Here is a 19,461-nt window from a genome sequence, read left to right on the forward strand (position 1 = left end):
GGCGGGGGCGGGAGCGACTCAGGCCTGGCGGCGGACGCGGTTGGGGACAGGGTCGAAGATGGCGGCGGCGCGGCTGGTGCTGGCGGGGCTGGTGCTGGGGGCGGCGCGCGCCGGCCGGGTCCCGCTGCTGGGCTGGTCCGGCCACAGGTGCGGGGGGCCGGGAGGGAGGGGCGCGGGGGGGCCGGGGGCGGGACGGGGCGGGGCGGGGCGGGGGGGAGGGGGGGGGGTGCCGCCGCTGTCCCCCGCTGACCCCCCCCCCGTGCCCTCCCAGCTCCCTCTGGCCCCCCCTGGCTGACAACTACGAGGGACACGTGGTCGGCGCGCCCCAGCTGAGCGCGCTCCTCGCCCCCGCGCTGGATCGGGGCCCCCGCAACGTCCTGCTCTTCCTGCAGGAGAAGGTGAGACCCCGAAACAGCCCCCCCGTGGGCCCGCCCCCCCCCCCCCGTGGGCCCGGCCCGGCCTCTGCCCCGCCCCCCCCCCCCCCCGTGGGCCCGGCCCGGCCTCTGCCCCGCCCCCCCCCCCGTGGGCCCGCCCCCCCCCCCCGTGGGCCCGGCCCGGCCTCTGCCCCGCCCCCCCCCCCCCCCGTGGGCCCGGCCCGGCCTCTGCCCCGCCCCCCCCCCGTGGGCCCGGCCCGGCCTCTGCCCCGCCCCCCCCCCCCCCCCGTGGGCCCGGCCCGGCCCGGCCTCTGCCCCGCCCCCCCCCCCCCCCGTGGGCCCGGCCCGGCCTCTGCCCCGCCCCCCCCCCCCCCGTGGGCCCGGCCCGGCCCGGCCTCTGCCCCGCCCCCCCCCCCCCCCCCCGTGGGCCCGGCCCGGCCCGGCCCGGCCTCTGCCCCGCCCCCCCCCCCCCCCCGTGGGCCCGGCCCGGCCCGGCCCGGCCTCTGCCCCGCCCCCCCCCCCCCCCGTGGGCCCGGCCCGGCCCGGCCTCTGCCCCGCCCCCCCCCCCCCCCGTGGGCCCGGCCCGGCCCGGCCTCTGCCCCGCCCCCCCCCCCGTGGGCCCCCCCCCCCGTGCGCCCGGCCCGGCCTCTGCCCCGCCCCCCCCCCCCCCCCCGTGGGCCCTCCCCGCTGTCTGGCCCCGGCCCGGCCCGGCCGCCCTCTGCACCCAGCCCATGTGAAAAGGGGCAATAACCCCGCTCTGCGGCAGGGATCTGGGGGTCACCGTGGATCCAAAGCTACATATGAGTCAACCGTGTAGCGCGGGGGGGGCGTGTTCTGGGCCGCGTTGGCAGGCGGGGGGGCAAGCCCCGAGCAGGAATTGCTCCGCGCTGGCTGCAGGCCTGTGTCCCGTGCTGGGCCCACGTTTCAGGAGAGATGTGGGCAAGCTGGAGACCGTCCAGAGAGCAACGGAGCTGATCCAAGGGCGAGGAAACGCGGCCCGGCGAGGGGAGACTGAAGAAGCCCGGCGCTGGGTTAGCGTGGAGAAGAGAGGACTGGGCGGGGGACCCATGAGGGGAAACTTCCTCTCAGGGTGGCTAAGCACTGGGACAAATGGCCTGGGCGGAGGCTACATGATACTTCGTCCTGCCAGGACTGCAGGGGCCTGGACTAGACGACCCCTCAAGGTCCCTTCCGGTTCTATGTCCCCCCATGGGAGACCCTTACCTCGCCTCTGGGCCCCCTGAAATACAGCCAGCCCCCCATGTCGCTATGCCTAGCCTCTGGCCCCCTGAAATACAGTGAGCCCCACAAGGTCCCAGGGGGTCCCCCTGTGCCTGGCCTCTGGGGGTGTCCCCCTGCCTGGCCCCTGAAATACAGCCAGCCCCCCAAGGTACCCCAGGAGTTCCACATCTGGACTCTGGGCCCCCAAATACCCTTTGGCCCCTAAAGATTCCCATCTTCCTGCTCCCTCCAGTGAACCCCCACAACACCTCCGCCCCCTGAGTATTTCTGCCTTATACTGCCCCCACCATCCCCTTACCTGTCTTGCTCCTACCCCCGTGCCCACTGTGCTAGTGGGGCTCAGCCTGGGGTTTCAGCAGCTGGGGTACGTGCCCTGTTGCCAGGTGGGGTCTGTGGGGAAGCGCTCCAACTGCTGGGGTGTGTCCGGGTCCCAGCTCCCTGGGGGCTATGGGGCAGGCAATTACCTTAGTGGGGACAGCCACACAGGGCTCCCAGAACCCAGCCTGGGTCCTGTCACTGGGGGGGAGGGGGGTTTGCTCCCCCTCGTCCCCTCCCAGACCCTCTGCAAGGGGAAGTGAGCCCAGCCCCCCAGTCATGTGACCAGTGACTGATCTCTGTATAAGATTCCAGCTTTTGTTCCCCCCCCCAAAAAAAATACATGTATCATGCCCCACGGGGAGGGAGCTCGGCCTGGGGGGGCCTCAAATTGCCCCGCATTAACGCGCTCTCACCCCCCCCACCCAGCTCAGCCTGGAGGATTTCACGGCATACGGGGGTGTCTTCGGCAATAAACCCGACAGCGCCTTCCCCAACCTGGAGGTGAGCAAGGGGGTCCCTGACAGAGCTGGGGGGCTGCGGGTGGGGGGTGGGGGCCCTGGCGTGGCTGGGAGGGGGATAGGTGGCAGAGGCCATGGGTCAGGAGTGAGGGGCTGCTGTGGGTCGGGGGTGAGGGGCTCTTGGGGGGTGGCAGGGGATCCAATGAGGCTGTGGGTTGGGGGTGAGGGGCGTGGGGGGCTGTGCATCAAGTGCCTGTCTCTAACTCCCCCTGACACACACACGCAGAGAGCCCTGGCGGGGGCCCCCTCAACCCTGATGCTCCCAGCTGTGCAGGGGGTGGCAGCCGCCGGCGTCCTGGGGCTGCTGAAGGAGAAGCTGGGGCTGAGCCCCCTGCATGTGGAGCCGGGCACCCTGCGGGAACTGCGACTCAACGCCAGCCTGCCCGCCCTGCTGCTGGTGCGGCTGCCCTATGCTGCCGGGTACGTGCCCCGTGTCCCCCCGATGGCCTGCCCTGCCCTGCCCCCGACAGCCTGCCCGCCCTGCTGCTGGTGCGGCTGCCCTACGCTGCCGGGTACGTGCCCCACTGCCTCCCACCTCCAGGGCCTACCCTGTCCTGATCTCACCACTGCCTGCCCTGCCCTGCTACTCCTGACCTGTCCTGACTTCCCCTTCCACAGTCTGGCTGCCCTGCACTGCCCAGGTCTGTGGCCATGGCTCTGGGTTCACCCCCTAGAGACTGTGACTGGCTGGGCTGGGGGGGACGTGGGCTTGGAGGTCCCAGCAGGGGACACACTTCGGGGGCGGGGGGCTGTGATGTCTCCTCCCCCTGATGTGCTGCTCTTCATCTCCAGCTCCAGCCTCATGGCCCCCAAGGAGGTGCTAACGAGCAATGGTGAGTCTGGTCCCCCACGGCCACTTCCCTCACCAGATCCTGGGTCCTCCGCCTTCCATGGTTGGATCTGTCTCCCTGCCCCCAATGGCTGGGTCTCCCAGCCTCCCTTCATACCCAGCCCCCATTGCTGGATCCTCCCCGTTTCCCCACTGAAGTGCCCCAATTGGTGGGGGGAGCAACCCACCCGGTGGGGTGGGTCAGTGTTTAGGGGCTGGCTGTGGGGTTAGCTGGGGTGGGGAGCCGGGGGACAGGGCTGTTAACCCTGGACATGTCTGCCCCCAGATGAGATCATCGGGCAGGTGCTCAGCGCCCTGGAGGAGGAGGATGTGCCCTACACAGGGCTGCTGACGGCCGGAGCCCCCTCACGGGTATGTCTCCCCCCCCCCCCCCCAACCGCCCCCCTCCAGGTATGTCTCTTCCCCCACCCCCACTGACACCCCCCCTCCCCTGGCAGGGGGCCCCCTCACGGGTATGTCTCCCCCCCCAACCGCCCCCCCTCCAGGTACGTCTCTTCCCCCACCCCCACTGACACCCCCCCTCCCCTGGCAGGGGGCCCCCTCACGGGTATGTCCCCATGTTTAGTGTCCGAGCCCTGGCCATGCACCTCTCCTGGGAATGTCCTGGTCACACTGACCACCCCCTTAGCTGCGTACTCTAGTACCCCCCTTCATCCTCCCTTACCTCAGGAGGCCTGCCGTAACCCTTGAGCTGTGCCCCCCAGGTACTTCCTAACACTGCCCCCCAGCTCTCACCCCACCCTCTCCCCAGGTTCTCCGGGATGTCTCCGGGGTGGCCCCCAGGGGGGTGGGCCGCCAGCTGCTGCAGAAGCCGACCCCAGCACCAGTGCAGCACCCCCCAGTGCGGTACCCCCTGACCGGGGAGCCCCGGATCCTCTTCTGGGCCCAGAACTTCTCCGTGGTCTGGGACAACAAGTGGGTCGACCTGACACCCCAAACATTTGGGGCCGAGGCCTCCGTCAACGTGAGCGGCTCGTCCTGGAGCGCCGGTGACTCCCGGTGAGAGCGGGGCTGTGGGTTGGGAGTGAGGGGGACTGGCAGAGCTGGGAGGAGCCCAGGTCTGGTCTGGCAGGGGGCTGATGGTTGGGAGTGAGGGGCACCACCGGGGTCACTGTCTCTCTTCCCCTATCCAGGCTTGTGCTGAAGTATGCGAATGTTCTGGGGTCCCCTCTGACTGCCACGTGAGTATCTGGGGGGCTGGCTAGGCCTGGGAGAGATGTGGTGTCTGCTGTGGAGTGTCACTACATTGACTGGGGGTGCTGGGATTTGCTGGGGGGTGACATGCGAGGGTTGGTTTGGCTGGGGGTGGCGGGGGGTAATGGGGGGGAGGTTGCTGGTGTCTGCGGGTTCTGGCGGGATCACAGGGGATGGATCACTGGATGATTTCCTGTTCATTCTCTCTGGGCCACCTGGCACCGGCCACTGTCAGACCTTTGGGCTGACCCAATATTGCCCTTCTTATGTTCTTATGCTGACCCTGGGGTGGCTTTGGGGGGGTCTGGCTGGCCCTCTGGGGGTTCTGGACGAGCTGTTCTCCTCCCCCGCCGCCCCTCCAGGTTCCACATGACCAGCCGGTGGTTCCCTGTCTCGGGCCGGGACTGGTTCCAGCTGAGCTATCTGGAGCTGGCAAGGCCCTCGGCCAGGCCCACTGTGTTCAACGCCTCGCAGGTGACGGCTCCTAGCAACTACGCCTGGCGCTGTGCCCACCTCAGCAGCCTGCAGGCCTTCGGCGCTGGCCTTCAGCCGCAAAGCCCCAGCCCTGGCTGGGGGGTGCTGCTCCAGGATGTGCAGGTACCAGCTGGGATGCCTGGGTCCCCTCCTGGCTCTAGTGGGGGGAGGAGGGGGGCTGGGAGCCAGGATGCCTGGGATCTCTCCTGGGCCTGGGAGGGGAGTTAGGGTCGGCGGAGGAGGGCAAGTAGCCTGGCTTCATCTAACCCCCTCTCATCCCCCCCCCAGCTGCAGGGGTTCAACGTGACGGGCCTGCGGTTCTCCTACGCCAGCGACTGTGCCGGGTTCTTTGCACCGGGCACCTGGATGGGGCTTCTCACGGCCCTGCTGCTCGGCGCCATCTTCGCCTGCGGCCTGCACATGCTGCTAGGCCTCAAGACCATGGACCGCTTTGACGACCCCAAGGGGGCCACCATCGCTGTGCCCCAGGGCGAGTAGGGAGGGCCTGAGTCCTGCTGCCCCCTGAGCTGGGATCCCCTGGCTCTGTGGGCTCTGTTCCCCCCCCCCCCCCCCCCCCCCCAGTTGGGAGATCCTCCCAGCTCTGTGCACTGGGGCCGCCCCCCCCCCCCCGCTGGGGCCTGCTCTGTGCTCCCCCCCCCCCCCCCCCCCCCCCCCCGCTGGGGCCTGCTCTGTGCTCCCCCCCCCCTGCTCTGTGCGCTCTCCCCCCCCCCCCCCCCCCCCGCCCCAAGCTCCACCCACAGCAGCTTGGGGGGGGGGGAGTCCAGCATCTCCCCTAACCCTGCCCTGCCCCTGGCCAGGGGCCTCCCCAGTGCTCGAGGCTGGGGGGGTGTAGACGGCTGTGGCTGCTGTCACCTGGGGGCTACCCCCTACCCCCCCTGCTGTGCGTTAACCCCCCCCAGTGGCTGGGCTGGGGACTTATCCCGTATTTATTGGGGGGCTATTAGGCCCCCCCTCCTCTCCCCCCAGCCCCTTAATAAAGAGTGTCTGGGCCCTGCCTCTGTGTCCGTCTGTCTGTTTGGGGGGCGTAGGGAGCTGGGGGGGACTACTTTGTCTGGCGGAGGGAGCTGGGAGTGGTGTGTAGACCGAACTCGTTTGTGGCGGAGGGATCGCGTGGAGAGACATAAACTTGGGCCTTATTTCTGGCGGATGGAGACAGACTCGGGGGGCGGTGTAGCGAGAGCACTTATTTATCCGGCGGAAGGATGTGGGCGGACTTTTTACGCTGGGGCGAAGGCTACGCTTCAGAGTGGGGTTAGTTTTTGTTCGGCGGAGGGATACCGTGGTTATCTATGCACATCGGTTCTCTCTTTCTTGGCGGAAGGTGCCCACCTGTGGCGGTGAAGAGGCCCTGCCCCGGCGCTTGACTGCAGGCGGAGGGGGCGGTGCAGGGGAGATCGGGTGAAGCACCTTCGCCGGGACTTGTTACCAGGCGGAGGGATCCGGGGTGTGGTACACAGAGACCGGAACTCGTTTCCAGGCGGAGGGATCTGGGGCGGTCGGAGCTGCGGCCCAGGCTGGCTCCGCTAGGGCGGGGGAGGCGGGTCAGGAACTGCCGCCATGGACGAGGCCTACGACGTGATTGTGCTGGGCACCGGGCTGACCGTGAGTCTGGGGGCGGCTCCCCATTGCACCCCGGGGCGTGGGACCCCCTGCGGACCCCCACTGCACACCCCAATGTATCCCCTCATTGCACCGCCTGCAACCTCCCTTTGCACCCCAGGTGTGGGATCCCCTGCAGACCCCCTGTTGCAACTCCCCCAAGGCAACCCCTGCACCCCCTCATTGCACCCCCTGCAACCTCCCTTTGCACCCCAGGTGTGGACCCCCACTGCACACCCCAGTGCACCCTCTCATTGCACTCCCTGCAACTTCCCTTTGCACCCTCTCATTGCATCCCCTACAACCTTCCTTTGCACCCCAGGTGTGGGACCCCCTGCGGACCCCCTATTGCAACTCCTCCAAGGCAACCCCTGCACCTCCTCATTGCACCCCCTGCAACCTCCCTTTGCACCCCAGGTGTGGGACCCCCTGCGAACCCCCACTGCACACCCCAATGCACCCCCTCATTGCACCGCCTGCAACCTTCCTTTGCACCCCAGATGTGGGATCCCCTGCAGACCCCCTGTTGCAACTCCCCCAAGGCAACCCCTGCACCCCCTCATTGCACCCCCTGCAACTTCCCTTTGCACCCCAGGTGTGGGACCCCCACTGCACACCCCAATGCACCCCCTCATTGCATCCCCTGCAACTTCCCTTTGCACCCCCTCATTGCATCCCCTGCAACTTCCCTTTGCACCCCAGGTGTGGGACCCCCTGCGGACCCCCTATTGCAACTCCTCCAAGGCAACCCCTGCACCCCCTGCAACCTCCCTTTGCACCCCAGGTGTGGGACCCCCTGCGAACCCCCTTATTGCAACTCCCCCAAGGCAACCCCTGCACCCCCTCATTGCACCCCCTGCAACCTCCCTGTGCACTCCAGATGTAGGACCCCCTGCGGACCCCCTGTTGGAACCCCCCCCCCCAAGGCAACCCCTGCACATCCCTCTGGCATGGCAACCCCCATTGCAGCCCCTAATGTACCCCATGGTGACCCATGCACCCTTCCCACTGCAGCTCCCCCATTGCACCCACCTCTGGGGACCCTGCTGGACACTCCCATCATTGCAACCTCTGCTTTTCCTCCCTCTGTCTCTCTCTTCTACTTGTGTCCCTCAGCCCCCCACGGTAATATTTCCACCCCTGTGTCTCCTCCACGTGCACCCCTCTACTGCACCCACTTCTGGGCACCCCACTAGACTCTTATTGGAACCTCCCCCACTGTTCTCCCCTTTCTGTGCACCCCCTGCACCCCCTCCCTGGGGCACCCACCCTAACCCATCACCCGTCATTCAGACCCCTCGTGCACCCTGCTCCCCCAGCACCCTGCAAATGGGGTATCCCCCATTAATACCCCCCTGCATCTCTGCCAACGGAGGGGTGGGAAGTGACCCCCCCCCCCCAGTTCAGCCCCTCCAGGATCGCAGAGCCTGGCCTCCCCCCATGTCTTCCCTGTAGCTCACAGCAGGCTGCACCCAGCCAATGGCGCCATGCAGTGCCCCCTTACCACCCCCACCCAGCTCTTGGCAGCTGGAGGCGTCTTCCCTGTGCACCCCAAAGCTGGCTGTGCAAAAAGTGCCCCTCCGATTAACCTCCTCGAGAGTCTCTAACCCCCCCCAGCACACCAGGTACAACTGGGCTGACCCATGCCTGCCACTCCCCACTGCACCCTAACTATAACCCTGCCCCCTTCCACACCCCAGCTCCTGACCCTGCGTGAGCTCCCCGCAGCCTCCTGCCCCATCCCGGATTGGGGTTGGCGCCCCCTAGAGGAAACACCCTGGGCCCCGTTCCCTGCCCTGCCCTGCCCCCCGCGGCCGGATGGGAGCCCGGGCTCTGAGGTGGAGGGTCCCCGACGGCTCTGGCAATGACCCTTCCCCTGCCCCCCAGGAGTGCATCCTGTCAGGGATCATGTCGGTGAACGGGAAGAAGGTTCTGCACATGGACCGGAATCCCCACTACGGGGGAGAGAGCTCCTCCATCACCCCCCTGGAGGAGGTATGGGGCTGGGCCTTGGGGTGCGGGGGCACAGGGGAGTGTGTTTCAGGGGGGCAGTTTTGGGGTTGTGGGCCCCAGAGGAAACGGGTTTGATGGGGCAGGAGCTGGTTCAAGATGGGGTCTGTTTGCAGAGGCATGGGGATCCTCTGAAGGAGCGGGTTTGAGGTGGAGGGCAGATTTGGGGATGCAGAGGTTCCCCAGCAGGAGGACATGGGGGGCTGGTGCGGGGGTGCCGCAGGGACTGGGACAGGTGGCTCTAACTCTCTTTCCCCCCCCCCCAGCTGTATAAACGCTTTGGGCTTCCCGAGGGGCCCCCCGAGTCCATGGGGCGTGGCCGGGACTGGAACGTTGACCTGATCCCCAAATTCCTCATGGCCAATGGTAAGGGGGGGCCCGGGGGAGTGGGAGCCTCAGAAATGGCGGGGTTTGGTGGAGGGGGTGGGGTGTCGCTCCAGTGCCCCCCCTCACCTTCGTGCTTCCCCCCCCCAGGCCAGCTGGTGAAGATGCTGCTGTACACGGAGGTGACCCGGTACCTGGACTTCAAGGTGGTGGAGGGGAGCTTCGTCTACAGGGGGGGTCAGGTACACAAGGTGCCCTCCACCGAGACCGAGGCGCTGGCGTCCAGTGAGTGACACCCCCCCCACTGCCCCCTTCCTGGCACCACTGCCCCCCCTGCCTCCCCAATGGGACCCTCCCCACGAAGGAAGCCCCCCATTGCTCTGGGGACCCCCTGCTGTCCATCCGCCCTAGACTGCGGTGAGTTAGTGCCTCCCTGCAAGGGGATCATGCCCCCTGGCCCCCCCCATGGCCCCATCCCCTGAGGTGATGAGTGAGCCCCCCAGCCTGGTTTTTTCCCCCCACATGGCACCCCGCCCCGCCCCCAGTGCCCTCTGGCCACCACCACTCCATGCTAGTCCCTTCCCCCCCCCACTAACAGCCCCCCCCCCATCTCCCCACAGATCTCATGGGCATGTTCGAGAAGCGCCGGTTCCGGAAGTTCCTTGTCTTTGTGGCCAATTTTGACGAGAACGACCCCCAGACACTGGAGGGAGTCGACCCCCTTGGGACCCCCATGCGAGACGTGTATGAGCGCTTTGACCTGGGGCAGGACGTGATCGACTTCACAGGCCACGCACTGGCCTTGTACCGCACCGACGAGTGAGTCGTGGGGCCCACCCGGCTCCAGAGCTGACCATGGGGGGACCATGCCTGGTTCTGGGGGGGGCATCTGCCCCTCCCCCCCGGCATCATATCCCTGCAGCAAGTCCCCCGGGGGAGGTGGACACCCCCCTCCTTGACCAGCTTCCTGCCCAGGGGTCACTCCAAATGTCCAGGCAAGGGGCGTGGCCATTGTCTCCTGGGGGGCCCAGCCCCTGCCGCCCAGGCACCTCTGGGTCTCTGCAAAGATCACCCCGCCCCCGCCTAGTTAGCTGTGCAGCTCGTGGGGAAACTGAGGCACTCACACTATTCATACAAAATACAAAACCCCTTGCCTTGGACTCCCCCCCAGCTCTGCAGGTGCCCCTCACTCCCAACCCGCAGTCCCAGCCCTGGGCCCCCCTCACCCCGTCTCTCCCCGCAGTTACCTGGACCAGCCCTGCCTGGAGACCATTAACCGGATCAAGCTGTACAGCGAGTCGCTGGCCCGTTACGGGAAGAGCCCGTACCTCTATCCACTCTACGGGCTGGGGGAATTGCCCCAAGGTTTCGCCAGGTGCGTTGTGGGGGGCAGGGCTTGTGCAACGCAACAGGTGGGCTCCATCGTGGGGGAGGTTGTAGGGGGGATGGCAGAGAGCTCAGGGGGTGCATGTCAGATGGGGGCGGTGTCTGGTCTCCATGGTCTCTGTCCCACCCCAGGCTCAGCGCGATCTACGGGGGCACCTACATGCTGAACAAGCCTGTGGACGAGATCGTCATGGAGAATGGCCGGGTCGTGGGGGTCAGGTCGGAGGGGGAGGTGAGCAGGGGGGAGGCACCAGCCTCGGCGGGCTGGATACATCCTAGCAACCCCCAGCCCAACACACACAGTGATTTTGCGGGGTCCCCACTAGGCCCCCCGTTAAATCTGAAGGGGAGTTCTCTGGTCTCCGTCAGTGACCCCTGCCCAGGGTATTGGGGGGCTGGCTTGTCCATCAGGGGCTGGGTTTGGGGTGCCTCTTCCCTGGGGAGGGGGGCTCAGGCCCAACCCCCAGTGGCTGCCCCCATTTCTCCTTCTCCTGGGGAAGGGGTTGCCTGTCGCTCCCCCCCCGGCCCGGTTCCTGGCTCTGCTTTGGGGTACCCCTTGAGGGGGCCGCTTTACCCAGCAAGGAATTGTGGGGGAGCTGGGCTGGGGGTTTCCCACCTCTCTCTGGGCTCAGGCCTGGAGGCGGGGGGCGCTGAATTCCTGTCCCTGCCAGGTGGCACGGTGCAAGCAGTTGATCTGCGACCCCAGCTATGTGCCAGAGCGAGTTCGTCGGGCCGGCCGGGTCGTCCGTGTCATCTGCATCCTGAGCCACCCCATCCGTGGCACCAGCGAGGCCGGCTCCTGCCAGATCATCCTGCCCCAGAACCAGCTGGGCCGCAAGTCGGGTCAGCGCCGGGAGGGGACCGGGGCTGGGCCCATCCCTGGGAGCCTCCAACCCCCCTGTGGCATCACGCAGGGGACAGACGGGGGGGGGGCTGCGCCACGGGGGAGGGACGTACCGTGGGGGAGGATGGGCCCGGCCAGCACACTGAGTGCCCCGCGGGCCTCTACAGGCGAGTGGGTCACTGCAGGGGCATCGCCAGCTGCATTTCCTTGTCTCCCTGGCCCCTCATTAACTGGGCAGACTCTGGGGGAAACTGAGGCATGCCCGCTGTTCTTACGAAGCCTCACGACCCATCCCCCAGATATCTACGTCTGTCTGGTTTCCTGGGCCCACAATGTGGCTGCACCTGGGAAGTTCATCGCCATTGTCAGCACCACGGTGGAGACGCCGGAGCCGGAGCGGGAGGTGGAGCCGGCCCTGGAGCTGCTGCAGCCCATCGACCAGCAGTGAGGCGGGGGGATAGGGAGCCGGGTGAAGGGCTGGGACTTAGGGGCGGGAGCCTGGAACCCAGTGGGGAGGGGCATGGGGGGGTCTCTGGAGCCCCCCAAACCCACTAGCCTGTGGTGTCCCTCACCCTGGGCTGCCCAGGAGAGGTGTCTCCCAGCCCCCGTCACGGCCCTGTGCAGGCCCATGGGACGATGACGCCCAGCAGACCCGGACTCGCCACACACCCTGCCCTCTGGCTTTGTACCAAACGCACGATCGGTGAATGAGGGGTCCCCAGGGTGCTGTCTGAGGAGCAGAGCCCCCGGGGGGAGATGCTGCTTGGCCAGGTGAGCTGGAAAGCTGGGGAGGGAGGAGCTCTGCGGGGTAAAGGCCTCTGGTGGGGGCTGTGAGAGCTGTGACTCACCCCCTCTCCCCCTTCCTTGGCAGGTTTGTGGCCATCAGTGACTTGTACGATCCCATGGATGATGGCACAGAGAGCCAGGTGAGCGCCCCCCACAGGGAATTCCCACCCCCTCCCCCTCCCTCATGGGACGTCCCATCTCCCCACCCCTGGCAAAATCTGCAGATGATACAAAACTACTCAAGATAGTTAAGTCCCAGGCAGACTGCGAAGAGCTACGAAGGGATCTCCCAAAACTGGGTGACTGGGCAACAAAATGGCAGGTGAAATTCAGTGCTGATAAATGCAAAGTGTTGCACGTGGGGAGATATAATCCCAGCTAGACATATACAATGATGGGGGCTAAATTAGCTGTTACCTGAGAGGGGGATTTTGGAGTCACTCTGGCTAGTTCTCTGAACACATCCGCTCAATGGGCAGTAGCTGTCAAAAAAGCGACCAGAATGTTGGGAATCGTTCGGAAAGGGAGAGAGAGTAAGACTCAAAATATCATGTTGCCTCTGTATTAAACCCATGGGATGCCCACACCTTGAATCCTGTGCGCAGATCTGGTCGCCCCATCTCAAAATGATATATTGCAACTGGAAAAGATACAGCAAAGGGCAACAAAAATGAATAGGGGTCTGGAACAGCTGCCATACGAGGAGAGATTCATAAAACTGGGATTTTTCAGTTTGGAAAAGAGACGACTAAGGGGGGATCTGATAGAGGTCTATAAAATCATGACCAGTGTGGAGAAAGTGAATGAGGAAGCGTTATTTACCCCTTCTTATAACACACGAACTAGGGGTCACCATATGAAGTGAATAGGCAGCAGGTTTAACACAAACAGGGGGAAGTGTTTCTTCACACAAGGCACCGTCAGCCTCTGGAACTCCTTGTCCGAGGAGGTTGTGAAGGCCAAGACTATAACAGGGTTCAGACAAGAGCTAGATAAGTTCATGGAGGTTTGGTCCCTCAATGGCTATTAGCCAGGCTGGGCAGGGAGGGTGTCCCTGGCCTCTGTTTGCCAGTAGCCGGGCCTGGACGACGGGGGATGGATCACTGGATAATTGCCCTGCTCTGTTCATTCCCCCTGGGGCACCTGGGACTGGCCATGCTCGAAAGACGGGATACTGGGCTAGGTGGACCTTTGGACTGAGCCAGCCTGGCCCTTCTGATGCTGCATCGGGGTGTCCCATGGGCTGGGGTGTCAGGGTGCTCATGGGGGATGGATGCATGGTAGGTAGGGGGTGTGCTGGGGGCGGAGCACGGAAGGGAGCAAGTGCAAACTCCCCCCCCCCAGGTAACACTGTGTTAATCTCCACCCCCTCACCCCCAGATTTTCTGCTCCCGGTCGTACGATGCCACCACCCACTTCGAGACGACCTGTGACAACATCAAGGACATTTACCGGCGCATGGTCGGCGCCGCCTTTGACTTCGAGAGCATGAAACGGCGCCAGAGCCATGTCTGTGGGGAAGATGAGCCGTGACCCCTGCTGGGGCCAGCTGGAACCCCCCCAAAAACACCCCCCCAGCTGGGGCCAGCTGGGACCCCCCATCTCCACCGGGGCATGCTCCCCGCAGCACAGGGACCAGCTGTGACTTCTCCCCCATCTGCACCAGGACCAGTCCCCCTCACCAGGGCCAGCTGTGACTTGTGACTCTTCCCCCCCCCCCCGAAATCCAATACTGCTCCCCCCCCCCAATTCAGTACCTCCCTAAGTACCAGGAACAGTTGCAGCCCATCACCCCCAGATCACCCCACCCCACAGCTGCTGCCCCAAGCAGGGACCAAGCCTGGCACTACCCTGACCCTCATCACCTCCCTGGGGGAATCTTGCTCCGCCCCCTCCTCTCCTAGGGGCAGCTCTGTAGGGCACCATTAAGGCCCAGGGTACCTTCCCCCCACATCAGGGGGCAGGGGAGATGTCTTGGTGTGTGTGGGGGGTCACCCCGCTGTCCCAAAGCTGGTCCCATTTCCCCTGTGCCCCCCGTCTCGTATCCGCCCCCCGCCGTAGCTGTGTAGGGGGGCAGGTTCCTGTATGCCATGGGGGGGCAGCACTCCCCCCAGCACCTGCTGCTCGCTGTAATTTATTTTAAGTTATTATTAGTACTGGACCAGGGCCAAGAGAGAGGGAAGAGCTGGGGGGGCAGGGCAGCCCCTGTTCCCGGGGGAGGCTCTGGCTGGGGTGTGCCCCCCAGGTCCCACACTGTCCTTGTTTAACAATGACTGTGAGGGGGGGAAGGCTTGCCCGCCCCCGCCCCGCTGCTCAATTGTCACCAGGCAATAAAGTTACTTTAGTCTAACCCTGCTCCTGCTTCCTGAGGGTGGGATGGGAGGAGTGGCTGATACCTGGCTGGGGTGGGGGGGGAGATGGTGACACATGGGGGGCTGGGTACATGGGACGGATGGTGGGGGGTGGTTACCCGGGTGGGGGGGAGGATGGCGGCGCATGGGGGGGGTACCCGGCTCGGGGGAGGGGCGGATGGCCGCACATGGGGGGGTGGGTACCCGGGTGTCAGAGATGTAGGGGGGACAGCATGGGGGGCAGGTACCTGGGTTGGGGGAGGGGCGGATGGTGGCACACGGGGGGGGCAGGTACCTGGGATGGGGGGTGGGTACCGGGGGGGTGGATGGCGGCACATGGGGGGGCAGGTACCCGGGTTCGGGGAGGGGCGGATGGTGGCACACGGGGGGGGTACCTGGGTAGGGGGAGGGGCGGATGGCAGCACACGGGGGGGGCAGGTACCTGGGTAGGGGGAGGGGTGGATGGCGGCACACGGGGGGTTGGGTAGCCGGGGGGGGGGCGGATGGCGGCACATGGGGGGGTGGGTACCTGGGTAGGGGGAGGGGCGGATGGCGGCACACGGGGGTTGGATACCCGGGGGGGGCGGATGGTGGCACATGGGGGGGTGGGTACCTGGGTAGGGGGAGGGGTGGATGGCGGCACACGGGGGGTTGGGTAGCCGGGGGGGGGCGGATGGCGGCACATGGGGGGGTGGGTACCTGGGTAGGGGGAGGGGCGGATGGTGGCACACGGGGGAGGCAGGTATCCAGGTAGGGGGAGGGGTGGATGGCGGCACACGGGGGGGCGGGTACCCGGGTAAGGGGGGGAACGATGGCGGTACATGGGGGCGGGTACCCCGGGCGGGGTAGGGGTCCCCCAGCCGCCGCACAACCCCGCTCCCGCCGCCCTTCCCCTTGCGGTGACCGCCCACTCCCGACAGCCTCTGCGGCTCCCTCCGGGCACCGCACACCCTCATTTGCATAATGGGGGCGGGGCAGCGGCTGCCCTGCGTCACTCGGCGTACGGCGCGTGCGGGTGACGTCGCGTCAGCTGGGTGCCGCGGAGCTGCCCCGGGGTCCTGCGGGCCCGACTGGAAACGCCGCCGGGATCCCCCCACGTGATCCGCCGGGAAACCCCCCTCGAGATCCCCCCGCGTCACCCGCTAGGGCTTTCCCGGCCCCCCCGGCTCCAGAGACCCCCCCCAGCCTCTGCCCCGCCCCCCCCCGCTCCAGAGACCCCCCCCAGCCTCTGCCCCGCCCCCCCCGCTCCAGAGACCCCCCCACCTTCTGCCCCGGCCCCCCCCCCCGGCTGCAGCCCCCCCCAACTCCCCAGCCTCTGCCCCGCCCCCCCCCGCTCCAGAGACCCCCCAACTTCTGCCCCGGCTCCCCCCCGGCTGCAGCCCCCTCCCAACTCCCCAGCCTCTGCCCCGGCCCCCCCCGCTCCAGCACCCCCCCCAGCCTCTGCCCCGGCTCCAGAGAACCCCCAACACCCCAGCCTCTGTCCTGGCCCCCCCCACCCCGGCTCCAAAGACCACCCCCCCCAGCCTTTGCCCCAGACCCCTGCCAGCCCCAGACCCCTGCCAGCTCCAGTCCCCGCCAATCCCGCCGTGGGACCCCCCCAGCCCGATTCTCGGGTCCGCAACAACCCTCTGGGATTCCCCGTTTTCAGGGACCTCCCCAGCCTCTGCCACCTGCCTAGGGGCTGCCCCCCAGCCTCTGCCCCCCCAGTGACCCCTCTACCTTTTCCCCCATATCCAGGACCACCAGGCCGCAGCTGGCCACAGGGCTCCTGACCTCCCCCCATTACATCCCCTCCACCGACCCTTCCTAGGGTCCCTCCTCAGCCCCCCCGGGCACCTCGTGGGTTGTGGTCCCCCCGCCCCCACCATGGCGCAGTACAAGGGGGCGGCCAGCGAGGCCGGCCGGGCCCTGCAGCTGATGAAGAAGCGGGAACGGCAGCGGGAGCACATGGAGCAGATGAGGCAGCGCATCGCGGAGGTGGGGGGCTGGGGGGGCAGAGGGATCAGGGATACAGAGCTCCTGGGGCAGTGTTGAGATGGGGGGGCAGATCCTCTGGGGGCGGGGACAATATCTGGGGGCAGAACCGGGGAAAGTGCGGAGACCGGGGGGAGGAGGTAGGGCATATTGGGCAGAATGGCCCCCCCCAGTTCCTCATGCCCCACCCGCCACCCCCACAGGAGAACATCATGAAGTCGAACATCGATAAGAAGTTCTCCGCTCATTACGACGCAGTGGAAGCAGAACTAAAATCCAGCACTGTGGGTGAGTGTGGTCAGGGGACCCAGAAGTCTGCCCCCCAAAAACCAAAAAACTAGACCCCACTCCCCTCCCAGAGCTGGGGAAAGAACCCAGGAGTCCTGGCTCCCAGCCTCCCTTGCTCCAGTGCTGGGAGAGAACCCAGGCGTCCTGACACCCCCCCACCCCTCCAGGCCTGGTGACCCTGAACGACATGAAGGCCAAGCAGGAGGCCCTGGTGAAGGAGCGGGAGAAGCAGCTGGCCAAGAAGGAGCAGTCCAAGGAGCTGCAGCTGTGAGTGGGGCGCCGGGGGGTGGTGTCTGACTGCTGGGCTCCCCTGCCAACCTGCGGGGGGGGGGGTCATTGTGTGTCCTCTCTGATGGAGGGGGCCCTTTTGAGGGGGTATTTCCTGTCAGGGGACCCCAGCTCCTCCGGCTTCCACTCTTCTCTCCAAGGTGGGGACCCATGTCTGGGGGCCCTGTTGGGGGACTGATCCCCCTGTGCTGTGGGGCACCAACCACCAGGTTTGATATTCCCGTGGGGCACTGACCCCTGTCATTGGATGCTGGACCCTCCCCCCCTGGGGTACTAACCACACACACACACCCCCCCCCAGGAAGCTGGAGCGGCTGCGGGAGCGGGAGCGGAAGCAGGAGCAGAAACGGAAGATCTCCAGTCTGTCCTTTACCCTGGACGACGACGAGGAGGAGGAGGAGGAGGAGGAGGAAGAGCAGCTGGAGGAGGAAGAGCCAGAGCTGGAGAAAGAGGGTGGGTGGGGTGGGAGGGCTGGGCTGGGCTGGAAGGGGCACTGTGGGGCCAGGCTGGTGGTGGGGTGTGTAAGGGAGCTGGGGGGCTGTAGGGGGCGCTGTCGGGCAGGGGGCAGTCAATAGGAGGTGCAGTGGGGGGCTGGGGAAGCAGGGCAGTCTGGGAGTGGGGTCTCAGGGGGGTCTCATTCCCGTTCTCCCCACAGAGCTGCCCCCCAAGAAGCGCAAACTGGGAAAGAATCCAGACGTGGACACCAGCTTCCTGCCGGATCGGGACCGCGAGGTACGTGCCCCCCGCAGCCAGGACCGCAAGGTACTGCCCGTCCCCCTCCCTGCCCCCCAGCTGGGACTGTGAGGTGAACATCCTAGATCGACATCACACACCCCTGGGAGTCAGGCCCTCCCCGACTGAGCTGTATCTCCCCCCCACACCCCTAGGAGGAGGAGAACCGCCTGCGCGAGGAGCTGCGCCAGGAGTGGGAGGCCAAGCAGGAGAAGATCAAGAGTACGTGGCCAGGGGATCTGCGCGCCACTGGGTCTTGGGGGGATGCTGGCAGCTGGGCCTGGTGGGGAGATGGGATGGAAGGGGAGTTGGAGCCATTACTGGGTTTGGGGGGGGTGCGGAAGGGGGAGGATTCTGGCTGTCAGGGGGCATTGGGGAGGGAGGTTGTAGCTGAGGGGTTGGACGGGGTTGGGGGGAGGACTGTCCCCTCCCCCCATTGACCCATGCCTCTTCCCCCCCCCAGGCGAGGAGATTGAAATCACCTTCAGCTACTGGGATGGCTCCGGCCACCGGCGCACGGTCAAGGTGAGTGGGGGGGGCAGAGGAGCTGTCCCAGCCCTGTAGGGGAGATGGATGGGGTAGCGGGGGGGGGGGGGAGGGCTGTCTCAGCCCTGACCTCCCCCATTTCCCCCCCCAGATGAAGAAAGGGAACACCATGCAGCAGTTCCTGCAGAAAGCCCTCGAGATCCTGCGCAAGGACTTCAGCGAGCTCAGGTTGCAGGGGGGAGGGGCGTGGCTGGGGCAGGTGCATACTGGGGAGGCGGGTTGAGGCTGGCATTTCTGACAACTGCCTCCCACCCCAGGTCAGCCGGAGTGGAGCAGCTCATGTACATCAAGGAGGACCTAATCATCCCCCATGTAAGTGGTTCCCAGGGTCCCCTGCCCCCACTCCCTGCCCCAGGAGCTGTGCAGTGGCCATTACACCCCCAGCCCTGCTCCTGAGAGGGTTAGTGCCCACTCCCCTGAGCCTCAGCCCAGATTCGAGGGCAGCATCTTTTCCCCCCAGGTCAACTGCAGGGGTAGGGGCTCTCCCCTGCCCTATGCCCTCCCAGCTGGAGTGTGACAAATGGGTTTATTAGCTTGTTAGCACAGAAATCAGGGACTCAGGGCAGCACTGACCCCCCCTCAGGCTGGTCCTTGCAGGGGCTGGGCTGCATAGTGTCTGCTGGTCTCTCACCCCACCACTGGGGAAACTGAGGCACATAGCACGAAGGGATGTGGAATTTTAACTCTTTCCCTCCCCCTCTGCCAGCATCACAGCTTCTACGACTTCATTGTGACTAAAGCAAGAGGGAAAAGTGGTGAGTCTCTCCCCCTGCCCCCCCCCCCCCCATGGCCTAGTCGCATTTGGCCCCATTACTCAGGGGGGGAGGGGGGAGGAATCCCGAGTGTCATGTTGAAAGGGATTTGGGGCATGCTGGGGGGAGACAGGAAGGAGACAACTAACCTCCCCCAACTCCCCAGGGCCGCTCTTCAACTTCGACGTTCATGAGGATGTGAGACTCCTGAGTGATGCCACTGTGGAGAAGGATGAGGTGAGGAACAGGCCCAGGTGCAGTGGGGAGAGCCAGCCCCAACCCCAACCCCACTGAGCTCTTTCTCTCCCCCCCCCTGCAGTCCCATGCTGGGAAGGTCGTCCTCCGCAGCTGGTATGAGAAAAACAAGCACATCTTCCCGGCCAGCCGCTGGGAGCCCTACGACCCTGAGAAGAAGTGGGACAAGTACACAGTGAGTTGGGGGGGTGTGTGCTTGGGGCGGGTGGCAAGGCAGCAGTGAGCCGCCACCTCCTCCCATAATTCTCTCTGTCTTTTCCCAGATCCGATGAGGGGTGCTAGCTCTGGATTCCTGCCTGTGGCTCCCCTGGTGGTCATATTCTCTCCTCCCCCCC

General features: G+C 66.2%; 3 protein-coding genes across 4 annotated transcripts; all 3 read left to right on the forward strand.

The window, feature by feature from the left end:
- Nucleotides 1-20: 20 nt before the first annotated feature.
- On the forward strand, nt 21-5,590 carry ATP6AP1 (ATPase H+ transporting accessory protein 1). Its single transcript, XM_075122660.1, has 10 exons — nt 21-147; nt 272-398; nt 2,361-2,435; nt 2,679-2,872; nt 3,245-3,285; nt 3,568-3,653; nt 4,054-4,301; nt 4,436-4,483; nt 4,859-5,093; nt 5,259-5,590. The coding sequence occupies exons 1-10, from the start codon at nt 59-61 to the stop codon at nt 5,466-5,468; spliced, it is 1,353 nt and encodes a 450-aa protein (XP_074978761.1). The 5' UTR covers nt 21-58; the 3' UTR covers nt 5,469-5,590.
- An 844-nt stretch (nt 5,591-6,434) lies between these two features.
- Nucleotides 6,435-14,290, forward strand: GDI1 (GDP dissociation inhibitor 1). The gene is made up of 11 exons (XM_048833110.2): nt 6,435-6,593; nt 8,478-8,585; nt 8,867-8,966; nt 9,075-9,209; nt 9,545-9,743; nt 10,168-10,299; nt 10,443-10,542; nt 10,982-11,153; nt 11,454-11,598; nt 12,026-12,080; nt 13,321-14,290. Exons 1-11 carry the CDS (start codon nt 6,549-6,551, stop codon nt 13,471-13,473), a joined length of 1,344 nt encoding a protein of 447 aa, XP_048689067.1. The 5' UTR covers nt 6,435-6,548; the 3' UTR covers nt 13,474-14,290.
- A 1,508-nt stretch (nt 14,291-15,798) lies between these two features.
- On the forward strand, nt 15,799-19,461 carry FAM50A (family with sequence similarity 50 member A). Of its 2 annotated transcripts, XM_048833327.2 has the most exons (13): nt 15,800-16,268; nt 16,469-16,553; nt 16,721-16,820; nt 17,143-17,294; nt 17,497-17,573; nt 17,729-17,795; nt 18,037-18,098; nt 18,211-18,287; nt 18,377-18,431; nt 18,826-18,874; nt 19,038-19,108; nt 19,191-19,301; nt 19,390-19,461. In XM_048833327.2, exons 1-13 carry the CDS (start codon nt 16,158-16,160, stop codon nt 19,396-19,398), a joined length of 1,026 nt encoding a protein of 341 aa, XP_048689284.2. In that variant the 5' UTR covers nt 15,800-16,157; the 3' UTR covers nt 19,399-19,461. The 2 variants fall into 2 exon arrangements, with proteins under 2 accessions (XP_048689285.2, XP_048689284.2); XM_048833328.2 differs by lacking the exons at nt 18,826-18,874; nt 19,390-19,461 and having other exon boundaries at nt 15,799-16,268; nt 19,191-19,289.

The sequence above is a fragment of the Caretta caretta genome, chromosome 23 (assembly GCF_965140235.1).
Source record: "Caretta caretta isolate rCarCar2 chromosome 23, rCarCar1.hap1, whole genome shotgun sequence".
Classification (NCBI taxonomy): domain Eukaryota; kingdom Metazoa; phylum Chordata; order Testudines; family Cheloniidae; genus Caretta; species Caretta caretta.